At 39.9% G+C, this 18597-nt stretch overlaps 1 protein-coding gene across 4 annotated transcripts in view; it reads left to right on the top strand.

Moving 5' to 3' along the window:
- The window catches only part of LOC146360941 (gamma-aminobutyric acid receptor subunit beta-3-like), a 91903-nt gene that overhangs the window by 57479 nt on the left and 15827 nt on the right, over positions 1–18597 (top strand). For all 4 annotated transcript variants that reach the window (XM_084922338.1, XM_084922337.1, XM_084922336.1 and 1 more), the window contains 3 exons: positions 6659–6741; positions 9119–9256; positions 16097–16249. In XM_084922338.1, coding sequence (XP_084778464.1) covers positions 6659–6741; positions 9119–9256; positions 16097–16249 — 374 coding nt within the window. The remainder of the gene's footprint in view (positions 1–6658; positions 6742–9118; positions 9257–16096; positions 16250–18597) is intronic.

The raw sequence follows: 18597 nt of genomic DNA, 5'->3' as shown, positions 1-18597 counted from the left end.
TTTCTAATAAGATGATGGATGTTCTGGGAGATCTCCAACCAGATCTGGACCAGGGCTCACTGAGTTCCTGGACAATCTGAGGTGCAACTTGGCAGTGTTGGATGGACTGAAACATAATGTCACAGAGTTGTTCTATTGAATTTAGGTTGGATGAACATGAGAGTCAGTGGTAATCTTGAGTCCCTGCCTACTCTCACCATTGTTGTGCACCCGGAGTAACCCAGGACCCACTGCACCAGCACAGGGTCTAACAGTCGGTCCAAGGATTTCATCCTGATACCTAATTGCAGTCAGGGTGTTGTGACATCAGCCTGGTGTTCAGGGTGAAACTGCTCTCATTGGTGACAAGTGGCCAGAATCTGCCAGTTATACTATTCTATGGCAAATGCCAATCTGGCACCACAGTGCTGGGCAGTGAGAATAAGGCCCACTAAAGGACGTTGGTCCCTCAGGCCACCTTCATGAAGTCTGTTTCTGATTGCTTAGTCAGCGATATTAACACCAGTGGCCTGCTGAAGGTCATTTTGTAGGGTTCTAGCACTGCTCATCCTGTCCATCTTTGCACAAAGAAGAAGATACCAGTCCGGGTGATGGGTTAAGGACCTTCTACAGCCATGTCCAGCTCCAGAGTAACTGCCTGTCTTATGAAATCTCCAGTCTCCTCCTGAGACTGTGCTTTGAGACATAGTAAGTCTTCTGACAACGACAAGTAATGATGTGCCATCCTCCAGGAGATGGACTACCTGTGCAAACTCTGTAGGGTCCAGGTATCGCCTCATGCTACCAGCAGAGAGACTGACCCTAGCTAAATGCAAAACTAATGAAAAAACAGTCAGAAAAGATGAGGAGCGGAAAAATGTTAGTGGCTGTAAAACCATTCCGGTGTTCAGGGTTGTCTCATTGTTGCCCCTTAATTTAATCAACGGCAGTACAGTTGTAACTAATTAACAACCCCCTCTGCTTCTTAACTGACCAGATCGATATTCCAGAAGTTTAACTGAGTTGATGTTATGAATAAAAAAGGGCTCCTTCTAGTTTTGTTAGCAGTGAATATTCCCCTTACGCACCCGCCTCAGTTTCTCGCTCTAACAACAATGTCATTTTCCTGTTGTTATCAAATCCACAGCTTATGCAAACTTGATCCCACTTGACTTGCTATATAGCTAAAGTTTCATATAGCTTAATCCTTGGTGCCATTAAGTGTCGTTGAGGCCCCAAACAATTAAAAACAGATCAGAGAACCACGCTGTTGCACTGCATGACACCTGCTTTGATTACCATAAATGTGCACTGCAGTTTATTTTGAATCCCACATACATCATTATGCTGCAGTAAACACTCACAAGAACACCAAGTGTGTATTTATGCTCCACTTAAAAATAGTCCCTTATTTTAGAGTTTAAGGAGATTATTGAGGTTTTTGTATATATAATTTAAAAATTCTACTAATTTTTTGTGACACATACTTTCATCAAAAGTAGAGCTTAGAGTTTCAAAGACAAAGTTAAGCAGTCTAAAAGTAATACAATACACTCGAAAGCATTGTTGATTTTGGTCATTTTATTTCATAGAGGAAAATACAGAGTGACAGCAGCCTTATCCTTCAAAATAATTTTTCTTAAAATGAGCCTCTATATTTAGATAAATGAAATGATGAAAAGTTCCTATGATTATATATAGTCAGAAAAATAATAACAAAAGAACTGCATAAGGCAGGTTTATTAAAAATCCAAAATCCAAAAATAGAGAAGACCTGAGAACAAGAGTGAGAAGAGAGCACAACCTGACAAGGGGAGAGAACGGTAATAAGGAACAGGTGAATGTAATCAGACCCTACAAAGGGAAAGAACAAATGATAGTGCAATCACAGAAAATCACATGGGTTCTAACCTTCAAAATAAAACAGGAAGTAAATTGAATCAAAATCAAACTCACAAAGTCAACAGTAACCATGAAAGCTGTTCTGGACAATTTCTGGGCCCTGCAAATAAGCAACACTTATCACGCAAAAAGCAACAAAAGGATGATCAGGGTCAAAAATATTCCCTAATGTTTTTCAGAGCCAAGTTAATTCTTTGTGTTCAAAGCCTTGTTTTGGCACAGTCCTGCAGCATCTGAGAGGATTTTGTGTCATGCTGAAGGGCATGTCAGTGTTAGCATTTTTATTATTTTATTTTTAAAGAGGGCTGCCGTTAGAGTTCATCTACGGCAAGAAGTGCAGACAGGTTAGACATGATCAACAATGCAAAGTTCAGCCTTCAGCTATTGTTTGATGTTTGTTTCATAAAGCCCTTGTTTTGAATTTCCATTGATCTTTTTGGACCTGTTATTATGGATGCAAGCTTTGAATTATTAGAGCAAAGCAAAAACATGTGTGTGTGTGTGTGTGTGTGTGTGTGTGTGTGTGTGTGTGTGCACTTGCACACTTGCATTTGCATGTGTCAGTGTTCATACTTTATAGTCAAGCAGCTATGCTTGATTATGCAAGTGGAGTTCATAGCATTTAGCCCTGTGGACTACTTATAGACCTCTCAGTGCTTTAAGAGATCAAAAGGAGAGGGAGACGTGTGACGTGGTGTTTGTGATATGAGCTGTTACATAAATGAATGCCAGGTAGAGCTGAGTGATATGTTGAATGCAGATTTTTATCGTGGTTTCAAGGCAGCCAGTCTGTATTTGTGTGTTTGCTGTTTATTAGGGAAAGCAGCAAAAAATAAAATTTTAAGCTCTCAATAGCAGTTTGTATTTACATTGTAAGTTGCATTTTGCCACAATGCTGTTTGTCATTTTTGCAAATATGGTCTATTAATTGCATTTTACGGAAACTGTCTGTAATTTAACTGAGGGTACATTAGGGGGCATTAGCCAGATGGTCCTCTTTGACAAAAAAAGCCCACATTTATTTTAGTCTTCACAAATATAGTATCCAAAATATGTCCAATTAGAGAAAATAAATAAATAGATTTTATGAATGTCTCAAGCAGCAGTTTCCTGATAAGATGCGTGCCTGAAGTAATGTTAATAAAAAATGTTCAAATATTCTTTATATTCGTGCAGCAAATCTTTTTTGTAAAACACAGAGTTACAAATTGCTTTACAGTTAAAAGCCACATGTTAAAGATAAGTATACATGTTCAAACATATGTACACATAATCAACTATATGGTGAGACATTCATGCCAACACACAAGCTGCCATGCATGCAAATAGCTGAAAACTAAGGCTCAAAGTAAAGCTGGAAAGATTAAATGAAAGGTAAAAAATGTGCAACTACCAATCGTTTAAAACAAATCACACACTCAGCAGCTTGTGGTGCCCCAAATGCAGAATACAGATTCGTATTGTACTACAGTCAAAACCTGGAACGGTTTTGGTAAAATGATAAAAACTGAACTGTACAATTTCGGGCTTTAGTTTCACAGGATCCCATTCACTCTGACACAAGATACAGTCAAAGAGTTATTCACTTTTCAGAAGATCTTTTCTACAAGTTAATGTTAACTTCCTTACTAACGTCTTTGGGATACTGTAGTAGTAAGATAATAGGCTAGCAATTGAATTTGCATTGAATACAGACTACTCGAGGGCACAAAAGTACTGTTAGCCTAACATTACTTGTTACTCAAATAGATGGTATTAAGGATTGACCCAGCTATACCTTGAAGTTATAAACTGGTTTCTGAAGTATCATTTTGAAACCTTGAAATGAGGGTTCTGTTGTTGCTGTCTTGGTTTAAAAAATCCAGTGTGACAAGGAGGGGCAGGTCTGACCATGATACCGAACACTCAGAGTACCAGGGATAATCCTGCTGTTTCAAACACAGCGTGATTGAGATTTAAATACAGATTTTATATTTTATTTTGTATTACCCAGAATGAGTGAATGAGCCCATAACTTCCTAATGAAAGTGTTTACATAGGTCAGCAGCCATCTGGTAAAGTTCTGCATTGGTTTATTTTTCCAACCCAAAGGCTATACCAATGTCTTATAGTTTGTATGACTTCTCCTGTACCTTTACATGAATTTTTGATGGGGTTAAATTGTGCATTGAGTCTTTGTTGGCTGAATTTAGCTGCATGTGTTAGTTTGTCCAGCTGAAGCAATAGTTTCCTTGCGGCTGTTCACATGCTACTGTAGAGTCTTTTGAAAATTTGGTCAAATCAGCAATTGGACTCTCTTTTGCTCAATACAAGCCCACAGCTCAGACTAGCTAGTTAGCTAGCTAGGTAGTTAGCTGTATGCCAAATAAAAAGAGATACTTCAACAATTTTTGTGTTTTTGATAAATGCAGTAATGAATAATAAATAAGTAAAAAGCCGTAACACAGGCATTTGGTTATTTCAGAATGGACTTCATGTCACTGGGTTATATTAGCTAACACGCGCTAACTGGTACAGTGTACGATATTTGTTTCTGACCTGGCTTTCGTTAGACAGAGTGGCATGGAAAAAAAAAAAGATTAAAACTGACCCACAACCAAATGCAATTATTTCAGGTTTAATTTATCCAATGACATTTTCTGATAATCAGTTGGATTTTGAGGCTGTAATTTATATTCCAATTTATGCCATTTAGATATCATCTTTTATTCATATGAATTTTTTTTTTGATTAAACACCTTCGACTCCAATGTCCCCAAATCCATGGATTTTCAATATGTTCTAATTTAAAAACTGTTACTTTAATGATTTAATGTAAATCAACAATTTTTTTTAACTGCTAATCAATACAGTGTAGGTAGTTTATTTTTTTCTTGTTGTTACCATAATGAAATGAAGAGATAAGGTAGCAGAGACGCTTCAGTGATATTGATAATCTGTGTCATGTATTGGAAAATGTGTTGGAAGTCCATATAATCTATAATATGTGTGGTAATGCTTACTGTTAATGTTACTGTTGAAGACCTCTTATTATGTTGCTGTAATTTTTGCTGCATAATAATATCACATAATGGAGCCTCATCTCAGTCTTTGCTCAGTGAATACATCCAGTGGCTAACTGCCAAGCAGCCAGCTTTTAATCAGGCCAGACTTAGCCTAAATCATTTTGAATTTGCATTTCACTTTGCTGCTTTTTTTAACTGTCTGATTATCAGTCGTTTGAGCTCGCACATCTGATAAACAAAAGGCACAGATACCTCCTCATGACCCAGTTCAGTTGAACAGGGACTGAACTCAATGCCAGGATGCATTTCCTTAATATCATTTTTATTTTTACAAATTTTTACTTGATCGCAGGATGGAGGGATGGACAGTTTTGGTGAAAGGGGAGCACAAAATGTTTCAAAAGCAAACATGTTCGTTGCTTGTCTTGTATGATCTATAGTCTAATTAGGTATACAGTTACACAGTCAGCATTTTAACTAGGAGGTGGTGCTATAATCTTATTTTAAGATGACAATGCCAGTAGTCTCCAGTAATATGAAACCAGCTGAGGGACAGGTTGAAAAGGCAAATGGACGTTTGGTTTCCTTTAAAGATGATAGGTGAAGACAAGTGCTTTCACCTTAATGCTGTAATCTAATTGTATTCCCGCAGTCCCTTATTCTGTTAGGTAACTGCTTGGTGGCCGATTGGCGGGGCCGGGCGCCTGTGGCCCGGCTGGGCTCCTTCCGGGGGGTGGGATGCCCTCAGGCCTCTGGCCTCTGGGCCTGAAGCTCGGTCCTCTCTGGCACAGCTGGCTGCCGGCGGAGCCCGCGGGCACGCCACTGCAACCCCCTCTGGCCTCTGCTCTGTAGCTGCGGGGTGACCTCTCGTTTGGGGCTCTACTCAGCTCTTCCCAGGAGGGTGGCACGGTTCCCCCCCCCCTTGGTGGTCCTCCTCGGGTCCTTGTACTCTGGGGCCTCTGGATATCTGGGGCCTGGATCTCCTCCATACCTGCTTCATACCCTGGTGGACGGGGCTATGGCTCCCCACACTCCCTAGCAGATCGTTACATGGAGAAACCTTTGGAATACAAGCATGCTGATCCACACGGGTGTTCACAGACGCGGACTACACCTTTCTTGGCTGCTGCCTCAAAGCACATTGTGCGCTGTCTATCTTGCGTGCTGCACAATATCGTTTATTATTTAGTATCTACTGTTATCTACTGCTAGCTAGTTTATTGTGATGGTGCTGTTTTTATTATGTTGCTCTTTGTTGTTTGCTTTCTCTTCTGTTTTTTTTCTCCATACAGGTGATCCAGGTGTTTTGTTTGTTTGTTTGTTTGTTTGTTTTTTCCTTTCTTCCCCCCCTTCTCACCATCTCTTCTCCCCTTTGGTTTTCTTTCTCTCCCTCTCTTTCTTTCATTCTTTCTCCCTGTCCTATCCCCCAGTCACGTCTGTCCCGTTTGTAGCAACCGAAAATAAAATAAATACATAATTATGATAAAGGTCAATCAAATGGACCAATATGGCAAGGCCATGATGATCCACTTGGTAAAATAAATCCGCTTGGCATCTTTCTTGGCCTTAAGACAACAATTCTGATGGCTAAAGATCCAAACGGGACACAAAAAAAAAAAAAAAAAGGTAACTGCTTACCTGCATTCCTATTTTTAAAACACCTCAAATCCCTTACATCTTCACTCTCCTTCTGATCTGTCTTTCAGAACAATTTTAGTAAATCACATGTGTTAACTAAAATATACCCTCTCCCCCCATGCCTTCTTTTTCAGGATAACTACAACAGCAGCATGTATGATGGATCTCAGGAGGTATCCTCTGGATGAACAGAACTGCACTCTGGAGATAGAGAGCTGTGAGTAGACAGGCCTAATGCCTTGTGGGCTTGACAGAGCAACAGCGGCGCACAGGCAGAGTGTCTCATGTGTGAAATGTTACAGATGCATGAAAGAATGCGCAACCTGAGGTACAGCAGCGGTTGTGTGTGTGTGTTTCTCTTCTGTGTTCTGTAGCCTTTCTTTTAAATCTGTACCAGATGGATGAGGGTAGTATATATGACTATGACAAATACTTAGCTAATTTCATTCAATATTATAGTTCTATAAAGATTTGGGAAAGTTTAAAAGACCAATCTAGTGCAGTTATTTAGTTAGAAGTCATGCTTCCTTTTGCAAATGTTTGCACCTTATTTAACCTCGTAAAGATCCACCAGGTTGCCATGTGCTACTTAGGGTAGGAATAGTTTCAGGCTCAATTCTACCTCTATAAATGGAATTTTCACCTATTTTACAAATGTAAATCTTATAACAGAAGTACTGTAAGGTTAAAATGCATGTAGGAAAGTAGTTTTGAAAAGTAACAGCGTCAAGTTTCTGAAACCTGCTGCTAAAATTCAACCCTAACACAACTCCTCAGTAGTTTGTCAGTAACCTGGTGGATGCAATGAAGTAACATTGATGACAAAAATACTTTTGGAGACTATAAAAGAAAACCTCAAAAAAAAGGAGTCTGTGCAAGACTTTACCCTCTGTCATGCATTTTCCTCTGGTTGCTTGCTGGTTCTACTGTAGCAAATATAATATTGAACTACGTCTACATAATCTGTGTCAATTATGCAGAACAACACAGGGGTTATTGTTCTGCATGCAGAGATATTTTTTTAAACAAGCAATAAAAAGAGCTATAAATGCAAAACAGGAATATAGACAAACAGCAGGCCAAGGCATGAACCTGAGGGCGAGTCATTTAAAAATAAAAGTGATAAGTATATGGTAAGCATTCATTTATTGGTCACCTAATCAATGTAAATCTAGTATTCGCTCTATTTTTAGCTCTTTTAGGCCATTGGCCTATTTAATAGGTACACCTAGCTAATTTCAGGCTGAACCCTATTTTGCCTTCAGAGCTGCCTTTCTTGTGGCACAAATTCAGCAAAGTGCTGGAAACATTCCATATTGACATGATAGTGCAAAACACTTAGCCCTCAGTCGATGTTTTCTCTTTTTCGGATCATTCATCACTGTGTAGAAAAATCTCAGCAGTTTCTGAAGTACTGAGATCAGTCGGTGAGACACCAACAGCCGTGCAAAATTCAAAGTCACTTAAATTAATCTCTCTTCTTCAATCTGTGCTCACAATCAGCTCAGCAAGTTGTCTTGACTATGTCTACATGCCTAAATGTGTTGAGTTGCTGTCATGCGATTGGCCGATTGGATATATTTTGTTAACAATCAGTTTACTTATCCATTTCAGGGTCCAGTGTGCCGGAGCCTATCCAGCCTATATAGGGCGAGCATGTAGAGATGGAGGGAAATTCACACTCACATTCACACCTACAGCCAATTAGGAATCACCAACTGACTTAGAGTAACAAGGTTAGGTTAGATTAGGTTATATGTGGCCATTTAGCTGCTAAATGCAGCAAATGACTTTGGCCCTTTTCTGTTTTGTGCTGATAGCGAGCAGGCCATCGTGGCTGGAAACAGGGCTGATAAGAAACAGTGACACGAAACCGTGATGGCGTGGGCCAAAACAATGAGCTGAAAGACACCAAAGGGCTCGTTACAGACAGGGCATCCCATCTCTCTGTAGGGTGTGTTATTGCGAATAACTGGGATGCCATTACATGTGTTATGTTGATATAAAAATATTGATTCAAGCAGATTTAAGTTAGACATTTCACATATTTATTTGTGAGAACTCCTCAGCGTTTGAATGCTGCATCACTTAGCAGCAGTGAGTGTCTCTGCTCGTCCTTTACAGACATCCTCAGGGCACCACTTGGTTTCATGTCAGCCTTGTGATTGGGCACTGATTTACACCTGGCATGCCAACAATACGGCAGGATAGGATTAGGCTTATCAGGAACACATAGAGTTTAAGGCTAGTTAGAGCCAATGTCTCGGCTAGAGTAAGAACAAAGCACATTGTAGATGTTTGTATTTATATTGTTTTTGGTATCATCCCCACAAAAATACTAAAGCAAGATCTGCTAATGGCACTGGACATGTCTATTTTATAATTCTTCTGACATTTTCCAAACCCCAAGTAAAGCTATTAAGAAAAGCGCCTGGTACTTGGAAACAACTTCAAAAGTGTTTTTTTATTTCCTTCCCAAATGACAGCCCAGTTGGATGATCAGCAACACTGCATGTCTTGGTCTCCAGTGATGGTTAGACAGATGGTTACACCTTGGTGTGCGTGTGTGTGTCTGCGCGCGTCTTCTTCTACAGATGGCTACACCACAGACGACATCGAGTTCTACTGGAAGGGAGGCGAGTCGGCTGTGACGGGGGTGACACGGATTGAGCTGCCTCAGTTCTCCATTGTCGATTACAAGCTGGTGTCCAAGAACGTAGTCTTTTCCACAGGTAAATGCTTCATCAGCTGGATTACCTCTGGGAATAATGCACGGTGAGGCTAACTAGGGGATGTGACATTTTAGATCATATTGTCCATTTCATGCACTGGCCTGTTTTCGGGAGCTGATTATTCCATCAGTTTCTGCAGCAAACATGCCAAAATGTCTGTTGATCTTATATCAACAGATATAATATATATATTGGTGCTTTTAATTGGATTGAAATGAGGAAATGCGCCATCTTTGAAGTATCCCTCATGCAGCAGTAGGCAACGCGAGCTTGTTGGAATGGTGCTTAAGCGGGACATGTGGTAAATTAGAAAGTATATCATGCCCACTTCTGGCAGTTCTTGACCCAGAGAGGTGAAGTTTAATGGATGTAATGGTTCAGTTATTGTGCTATCAGTAGGAAATGTAGCTGAAGACTCGTGTGATTGCAGCAGTCTGATTGTGAAGCCCCTGAAAAATTGGTTTCAAATACAATAATAATAAATAGTCATAATTAAAGACATGAATGTCTAAGTTTGTAGTTATTATTTATGAAAACCTCAGTTTCAATTCAATTTTATATAGATGATACGATATGATTTATATAGCCCCAAACCACAACAGCAATCCTTTCAAGATGCTTCATAGTGTAAGGTAAAGACCCTAAAATAATGGGGAGAAAGCCCAAGCAACTAGGCAACCCCCTATGAGTGACCACTTGGCGACAGTGGGAAGAAAAAACTCCCTTTTAACAGGAAACAAACCTCCGGCAGAACCAGACTCTGGCAAGGCAGCCTACTGAACAGCTGGGATTGAGGGGAGGAAGATGGGACAAAAAATGATATTAAACAGTCACACAGCTGTTTGCAGATCTGATCTGAAATGTTGTTCCTTTCAGAAATCGCTCATGTTGAAACAACTAAATTGATGTAGGTTTGAAAGAAAATTGTATCTTAACATAAAAGTTGTGTCAACATTTTCTGAATTATTTGTATAGCTTCATTCACTGTCATCACATTACAGTGACAAACACTTAAGGATGAGGATGTTACTTTAATACTGTTACACCCTACTATATTCACTCTCTGTGGGCTAAAATCTCCCGCTGCACTACAAAGCATCCTGCCGCTAGAGCCCAGCCGATATTCAGTGATTCAAATATTGTGATAGTCCGATATGTGGGCAGATTTTTTTCCCTTTCAGAAACACGAAGCATAAACAGATTGCCACGAGCCAGCAGATCTCAGACCTTATTTATCTTCTAATGACCTTTAACCTCTAATGAAATGTGGATGACAAGAAACACTGAGGAAGAGTTTCAGGATAGTTAGAAGGCAAAATGACAGGTTAAGGCAACTTGTAAAGTCAATGTATATGAAGGATTTACCGTATGACATTTCATGTTCTAATTCATGTGTGTCCGATCGCTGTAGAGGAGTTATTTTAACAAGTAATCCTCATTTCAGTCGTATTCCATGAACTTTGATTTGACACGTCGCCCATCCACTGAGGTCCAAAATGAATCAGACTGTTACTGAATGTGTACATTTACGCTGGAACGCAGAGTGTTTATGAACGTTTCCAAACCAGCGACCATATAATCTGGTCAGAGGGGACACATCGAGAGAGGCGGCTTCTCCGGAGCCTCAGAAATAAAAGCTGTGTGACATTTAGTAATAATGTAATTTCTCACAGAAGTTATGCTCATGAGGAAGTGCCACGCTGGGTCTGAAAAGGACATGCACAGTAAATCACTCTTTGTTTGCCTTCTCGGGCTTAACATTTCTGTTGTAGCCGTTCTGCGTTATTTTGTGTTTTTTCACGCTGAGATGCTGTTGAAGCACGCGTGCACCTTTGTCTGTACTGCACGTGCGGCTGCTTTCCATTTACCATCATACGCGGGTGTCTCTGCCCTTCATGTGAATCACATGTAAGTGTGCCGATGCAAGCACGTCTCTTGTTTATGAGAGGCGGCTTGTCCCTTGTGGGTGGTGGCTATTATTTTAATGTCCGGTGGTCTGCTCGCCTGCTCAGGATGTGTGAAGCACATCAAAGGCTCCCTGCCAGGCTGCTAATGATCAGGTCTTGTCCATGTCATGTGCCACTAGCAAGCCTTTAGTTCCCTTCCCTTTTTTTCCTTTCCTGCTATCCCTCCTTTCTGTCACTATCTCTCTCCCTCTTTTCTCTTCCTCCTGTTTTCCCTCCGGGCTTTCTTTAATATAACTTTTCTTAGTGCTTTTAAAAGGTGTGATTGGATGCCAACTACCCTGCTCGCTGCAAGAAAAAAAACCCGGGTTTCAGGGCATCATAAATTCATGTGAAATGAGGCCCTCAACACATCAGTGTTTCTCATTTAAACACACACACAAACTGTCTGTTTGCATGCGAGGGTAATATCTGCATGTCCGTATGGAAATGCTTGTATGGCCACTAGGGCAGCATTTTTGAGTTAGGTAACATTTAATAGACTGTATAGAAAAGATGGATGTTGCTACCATGGTTTCAAAAGTCTGCTCAGGAACAACTCGAGGAACACAACAAAGCTCGCTTAGTCCCAAACCAATCAAGCATCAGAACAAGCTTGATTCACTGATGTTACCTAATGGATCCAAAGTCCGGCACCCCCAGAGATCCTCAGTGTGTGCATCAGGAGGTCAGAGCTCTTTTTGGCAGAACAGAGAAGCAACAAAATACTAAGCGGGTGGTTTTAATTCTGTGACTCGTTGTTCTTTAAGCCTCGAATATACCTTCGAGTTTGTGTGTTTTAGAAAACAAGAAATGCTTCGTTAACAGCTTTAGAAAAAAAAGCCCTGAAAGTACTCATTTTTAATTAATATAGGACTGAAATTCATTAAGAAGCTTTTGCAGACTGCGCACAAGGACAAATCTGGCTCACTTCTGCCGAGCAACGGTGTTAGGAAAAAAAGACTTCACTAAGACTTCTGCTGCATACTTTTTTAAAAAGCCAGTAATGCAAGCAGTTATATCATGCAGTGCTTCATCTGAGCTGCAGGTAGTCAGCCCAACATAAAAACACGGAAAGCTAAAAAAACAACCTTCATAAAGAAAACTTGAGCAGCAGGATCCAGTGCAAGATTGGCACGTATGGGGTCAGTGGATCCCTTAAAGACGCGTCTCATTGCCAGAATCAAACTGTCAGTGGATACAGCACAGCCTCTCATTGCTTCTAAACCTTGACAGTAACACTCCTGCGATCAGCATGTCAAAGCAGTCAAAAAAAGACACCCCATCACCACCTCCACCTCTTCAGCCTTACCCAGACTCCACTATATGACTGCCATCATCACCTTAACTCTTCACCTTTTCTGTTTTTTTCCCCCTCTTCTCCTTCCTCCCTCTCCTCCCCGCCTTCGCACATGGTGTTCCTCCCACTTGCCGATGTTGTTTGGTATAGCAGTTACAGCCAGTACTGCTCTACACCCACACACAAGTGAACCTCAGCCTCCTCTTTTTCTGAGCCACTTCTGCATCTGCTACTGCGGAGATACTCTGCTCCGATTTAGGCTGGAGGAGTTGCCATTAAAGCTGCATCTAAAAGAGTGAATGGGATATTGCCACAGTCTGTTCCTATATTCACACTGCAGTGAAGTGTAGGTTCAGCATGTGTGGAGTTTAATCACTGCTGCCAAAACTGTAAATATTGGAGAATCATTGAATGTGATAAACAACGCATACTTTGTGTATTTATATGAGCTCTAACATATGCTCGACTGTGAGATGAAGCTTTGGTTAAAGTTGCACAAAGAATTAAACACAAAAGCTAATGGAGTTAGCTAGCTGAGACAATTAATTGATCAGTGAATCATTTAAGCAACTAATCAGTTGATTAGTGAAAGTCAAACTGAGTCAAATTCTTCGTTTTGGCCAAATAAGGTTTTTGTAACTCATTTTAATCAATACATCCAGGTAAAATTTCACAATCACTCAGTGACAATGTGTCAGCTAGTGAGCACACCCTAGATATTCCTCCTTTAGAAATCGAATTTTTTTTTTTTTATTCAGTATAACCCAAAATGATTGACTGAACCCATAAACTAATCAGTAAAGTCTTTACAGGATTAGAGAGCCTTTCCAGTTCTGACAAACCTGCCTACATAAACGTTCTTGCCAATATTGACAAGGGTTAGACTCTCAAACCAACAACTTGTGTCTCTAACCCTAAGATCTAGCTTTTACTTTAGATTTGATTGTTGTTAAGCTGACTGGAAAACCAAATATACCAAACAACATCCATGGATGTCTGGTGCTTGGTGAGGTAACTTTGGAACAACCAATCAAATTGGCACGAGGATCTGTTAACACCAAAATCCCTACTTTAAGTTTAGGCTTACATGCTTTACTTGTATTTATTTGTAAGTGGAAGTGATGGGATAATTTGGGATATTTTATTATACCTAGTTAGGTATAATATTACTTTAGCATGTGATCATGTTTCTAATTAGTCGAGTCATTCGTTATGAGTCATTTGGCACCGGGCCCCGAGAGTTGAGGCTCGGGTGTGAAATTTAGGGTTTCAGGGTTTTTATCGTTAGCTCGGTTTCCCTGGGTGTTTTCCCGTGTTGTAGTTGTGTTTTATTTTGAAAGAAATATTTACGCGTTACCATAGCGATCAGAGAGCATTAAGAGGCAGAGAGGAGGATGTTACTCTCAGTGTTGTTGGCACATTTCTGGAGGACGCTGCTAATAAGTTACACAATTACACAGTGAATTTGCGTTTATTATTATATTTACAAAATACTACAGTTTTTGTCTTGGTCGTATCATTTTATTTTGTTGTATTTATCCGCGACACCGCAAAGGCTGGTCCCTAAAATTATTCTGACATTAAACCGGTCCGTGATGCAAAAAAGGTTGGAGACCGCTGGACTAGATGGACAAAACTATCAGGCCACACCTCTTAATCTGAATTTTGTCAAAAAGTGGGTCATTCGAAAGAGCTCACTGAATTTTAGTGCGGTAAACAAATAGGTTGCTAAGTCAACTGATGAAAATTCTACCCTCTTAGATATTCCACGATAAGCTGGTTTTAATGCAAAGTGCAAATGCTTTAGGAGCCACAGGAATTTAGCCATGAAGTGGCTGTGTAAAGTCCCAAAGCAGGGTTACCAAGTGCTCAGGTGCAAAGTGTGTAAAAGTTGCCAACACTCTGCTGAGTTGGAAACCTCCTCTGGCATTAAGATCAGCACTAAAACTGTGCGCCAGGAGCTTCATGGCATGGCAGTTCCTGCAGGGGTAATGTGTAGGTGGCCTAGTCCTTTTGTCTATATACTTCTGTATTTCTACATGGTTTTTATCTTGAAGGACACAGTTATAGAAATAAAAAGAAATAAAAATGGCATTAAAACTGAACAAATTTTATCTACTTGATAAATAAATTAAGTGAAAACCGAAAGACAAGCAAAAATCATTTTGTTTCAGGGACCTTTTTAAAAAATATTTCAGAACTCATGAAGGCACAAAGGTCAATTGAAAAACGTCTTTTTTGCATCAATAAAGAATATTTTTCTTCATGTCGACTTCAGTGTACATGTACATTGTCTGGTATGTGTTTGTGGTACATGTATAGACTTTGTTGTTCATTTGTTTGTTGGTGATAAAAATTTGATAGGTAGGTGGAAAAATAATGAATGTAAACCTAGTAGGATTCACTTTCTGGGAACTATAAATATCTTCAGTGTAATAAACAAATCCCATATAGACCAGTTGGGCCAACACTGCATTATAGCCTGCTGGCACGAGACTGTTTTGGGAGTATAATGAGTTAATGTGGGCTTTGTGCATGACATACTAAATAATTCCACTGATCCATCATGATATAAAATGGGGTTTGTGGGTGCTGAATGCTTTAAAAAGTCAAATCAGTCAATAGCACTTAGAGTACATAATAACATTTGATGTATGGCCTGTTTTTGAAATTATATGTTGCCATTTTTATTGCTATCTAACATACAGCTGGTGCTGAATCTTAATGAGATTGGGTGTGGGGGTTTTTTTGTTTTTTTTTAAGTGACTCTATGAAACTCCACACAAGTGTGTAGTCGATTGGACCCACGCTCACCATAAGTAGCTTTGGCTGACACCCACGGATTGGCAATTACAGCATAATGGGCCCCACTTCTCCTCCAATATAAAACAAAAATGGAAAAATGTCTAAGAATAGTGGGAGTAACAAGCCATAGATAAAATCTATATAGAGACATAATGCTAGGAGATTGATGAGAAACCGTGCCACGCCATTTATATCAGCGCTTCATGCACAGTCATGCACAGACTCTGTTTATATTTCAGGTCATGGAAAAAAAATTAATGGCACAAATGCTCTCTCAAAAGCAGCGCTATAATTTGAAATTCCTGACTTATGAAGCCTCTGAAGCACCGCTACATGCATTTATAAAGCTCAGCATTCTTGTAATGCCGAATCCTTCAGAATCCACCCATGAATTATGGAGGTGGATGATGTGGAGAATTGATAAATCAAAACGTGGTGAAATTTTTATCACCGTCCTGAATATTGTGTCACATCTCTCTGATACATGGCTGCAGTTTTGTGTGCGCGTGTGAGAGCGAGTCAGTGTGCGTTTGCGCTTTTGAAGGGGATGCTTGTTACCATGGCGACCCATGCTGCTGGGGTTGCTGTGGAAACTGAAACAAAAACACGAGGTGTCCCTGCATGCTTCTCAGAAGAACAAAGTTAAAACATTATTAAGTGAATGCAAAAATAACATCTAAGGGATGTTAATATGTTTCATTTTACCAGTTTTTATATTACATGCCATGAACCTTCAGAGGTTCTTGCCTACTTTATCTCTCAACCACTCGTCTCTGTCTCGCTTATCTTAAGGTGCCTACCCTCGACTGTCTCTGAGCTTCAAGCTGAAGAGGAACATCGGCTACTTTATTTTGCAGACGTACATGCCATCAATCCTAATTACCATCCTCTCCTGGGTGTCCTTCTGGATAAACTATGATGCGTCAGCAGCCAGAGTGGCTCTAGGTAAGTAGTGGTGACTGTTAAAGAGCAAGTATTTTTCTTTCTCAGATGAGGTCGGGGACTGGTAGAAATCAGAAGCTGCCTTTCTTCCTTCAGCTTGATTCCCAAAAGAGTCTGAACTTCTCCTGTTATTGTGTCTGAGCTTTGGGAACTGGCCTGTAAATGGATGGACTAAATGGTGATAGATTTGAGGAAAAGTGCCATCCTGTATGTCTTAATGGGCTGTTTTTATCCATTGTGACAGTTTCTGTAGGGCAAAAGTACAAATTCACTGAGAAGCCTTAAGGAGCTACAAATTCATCACATATCTAATGGGCATTATTTAACCTCTACTTGAGTGGTGCAGTTTAGTAGCACTCAACAATGCAGAGATCAAGTAAACAAGTCAGTGGTATGTAATTATGGAGATTTCAAGCTGGAGGCTGAAGCATAGTTTTGCCTTTGTGTAAAGCTGAGCCGACCACACATCAGGCAAGTGCAATGGTCAGGACATGAAGGCAGCCAAGGTAATATCTCAGGTGCAATTTATACATAGTGCTTTCCACAACACTCATAATTGACATGCTAAATAGGTAATTGAGTGTTCATTAAGCTACACCTCTAAATAACAGAGGTCCAGTTCAAGCTTAAGGAGTAAGGAAACAGTTCTACTGCCTATTTCTGAGAGAGGGTGGTCTCTTCCTTTAGTTTTTATAAACCCCAAAACAAGATGAAACTCAAAAGAAGTATATGTGATATAGCTTTTGTTAGCGCTAATATTATGCAAGGTAGCCATAAACCATGTTTAGCCGTAAGTACTAGCTGTGAATACTGCTGTAAAAACAGCATACTGTCTGTACTAAGATTGTGTTGAACATTTATTAGCAGCAACATGGCAACCAGAGACCACTTCAAGTGACGACAGGCAAAGTAACCACTGGTGACTTGAAGTGGGCGAGTCCCGAGTTACACTGTTCTCAACTTTGTAATTGCTAATGCTAACTTCAATGTTGCTTTGCAGATAGCAAAATAACGTTTTGGTTGCTTTGAGCAAATCATTACTTTATGGAGTTTAACTACCCAGCAAACATAGTGAAAACTGTGACACTATTCGATGGGTCAAAGCGGTTTGTGGTAAGATTACGTCACAAATGAACAGATGTTGATATTTCCTCAAATTTTTGTGTTTCAGCCATGTCTACTCTTACGAAGCAAGAAATGTCAGTCATACATACAACAAAGAAAGAAAATGGATGTGTGTTTTTACAGCATTGGAGTGATAAATAATTTAGATATGAAATAGCTGCAATCAGACAGCCACTCTGCATAAATCCAGATAAGTTCAACATGTAATACACAATCAGTTGTGTGTTGCTTACTTGCTTATCTGGATAGTCACCACCATTTACACTCTGTCCCCCAGTATTATTATAACCTTTTAGAGCAGTCTAAGTCTTTATTAGTTCTCTAATCATTTTTGTTCTAACAATATGTCAGAAAGTGTGTTACATAATATAACAATTGTATGAAATATCATTGTTTAACGCTACTAGTTAAACTAAGTAACACATTTTTAACCAAACAGATGATGAGATGATGAGCCTTTCATTAGTAAGATTTCCCATTGTTAGAGATGCTGTAGGTGGTTGGAGAGAACTAACATTGTCAGATACCCTTCAGGGACTATTTTGGAGCCATTTCACAGTGAAAAGAGAAGGCTCTCTCTGAACTGGCAACAAGCCACGGATTCATGCAGCAAAGCCCCCGCAACCGGCAAACTTTTCCAAAAAAAAAAAAAAAGAAATTCCAAGTTGTGCTAAATAAATGATGCCATGGAAACTGAAAGCAGAGCTTTGTGTGCTAATCTTGAATTGGGAATATTTGTAGTTGTTTTCCTTTATTGACTTTTCATAAAATGCTTTCATAACACTTAACTATCCCAACTAGGCAAATTAAGGCAGAAGGGGCCAGACCTTTAAAATCCCAGACTGTAATCAGTTGGCAGTAGTAGCCAACAAATAGTCAAGTTTGGCTGCAACTAATGATTTAAATGAATCAGTTCATGACTGATTGGGTAATTATTCAGCTTCTAAAAGTGTAAGGTGACCTTTTGAGGTTGGTTGTCCAAAATCCAAAGAAAGGCAATAAATCTGCAGTGCTGCTCTGCCGTGGTGGACAAACTTGACGGAAACTTTCAGGTGTGGCTGGAGATGGGTGAGCAGTAAATGTTTGCCCAGGGGCCAAATAGTTCAATCTGGCCATACCAATTGATTGCTGCTTCAGTCCTTCAGTTCAGTTTGTAAGGCTAGATAATGGACCAGTAATGACCTTAACACATCATAATGCTTTTTGGAAAACATGTTTTGATCCAT

This window comes from Perissodus microlepis, chromosome 23 (genome assembly GCF_051167445.1).
Source record: "Perissodus microlepis isolate ML-2025 ecotype Zambia chromosome 23, ASM5116744v1, whole genome shotgun sequence".
NCBI classification, from domain to species: Eukaryota; Metazoa; Chordata; class Actinopteri; order Cichliformes; family Cichlidae; genus Perissodus; species Perissodus microlepis.
This window is presented reverse-complemented; position numbering and strand designations above follow the sequence as displayed.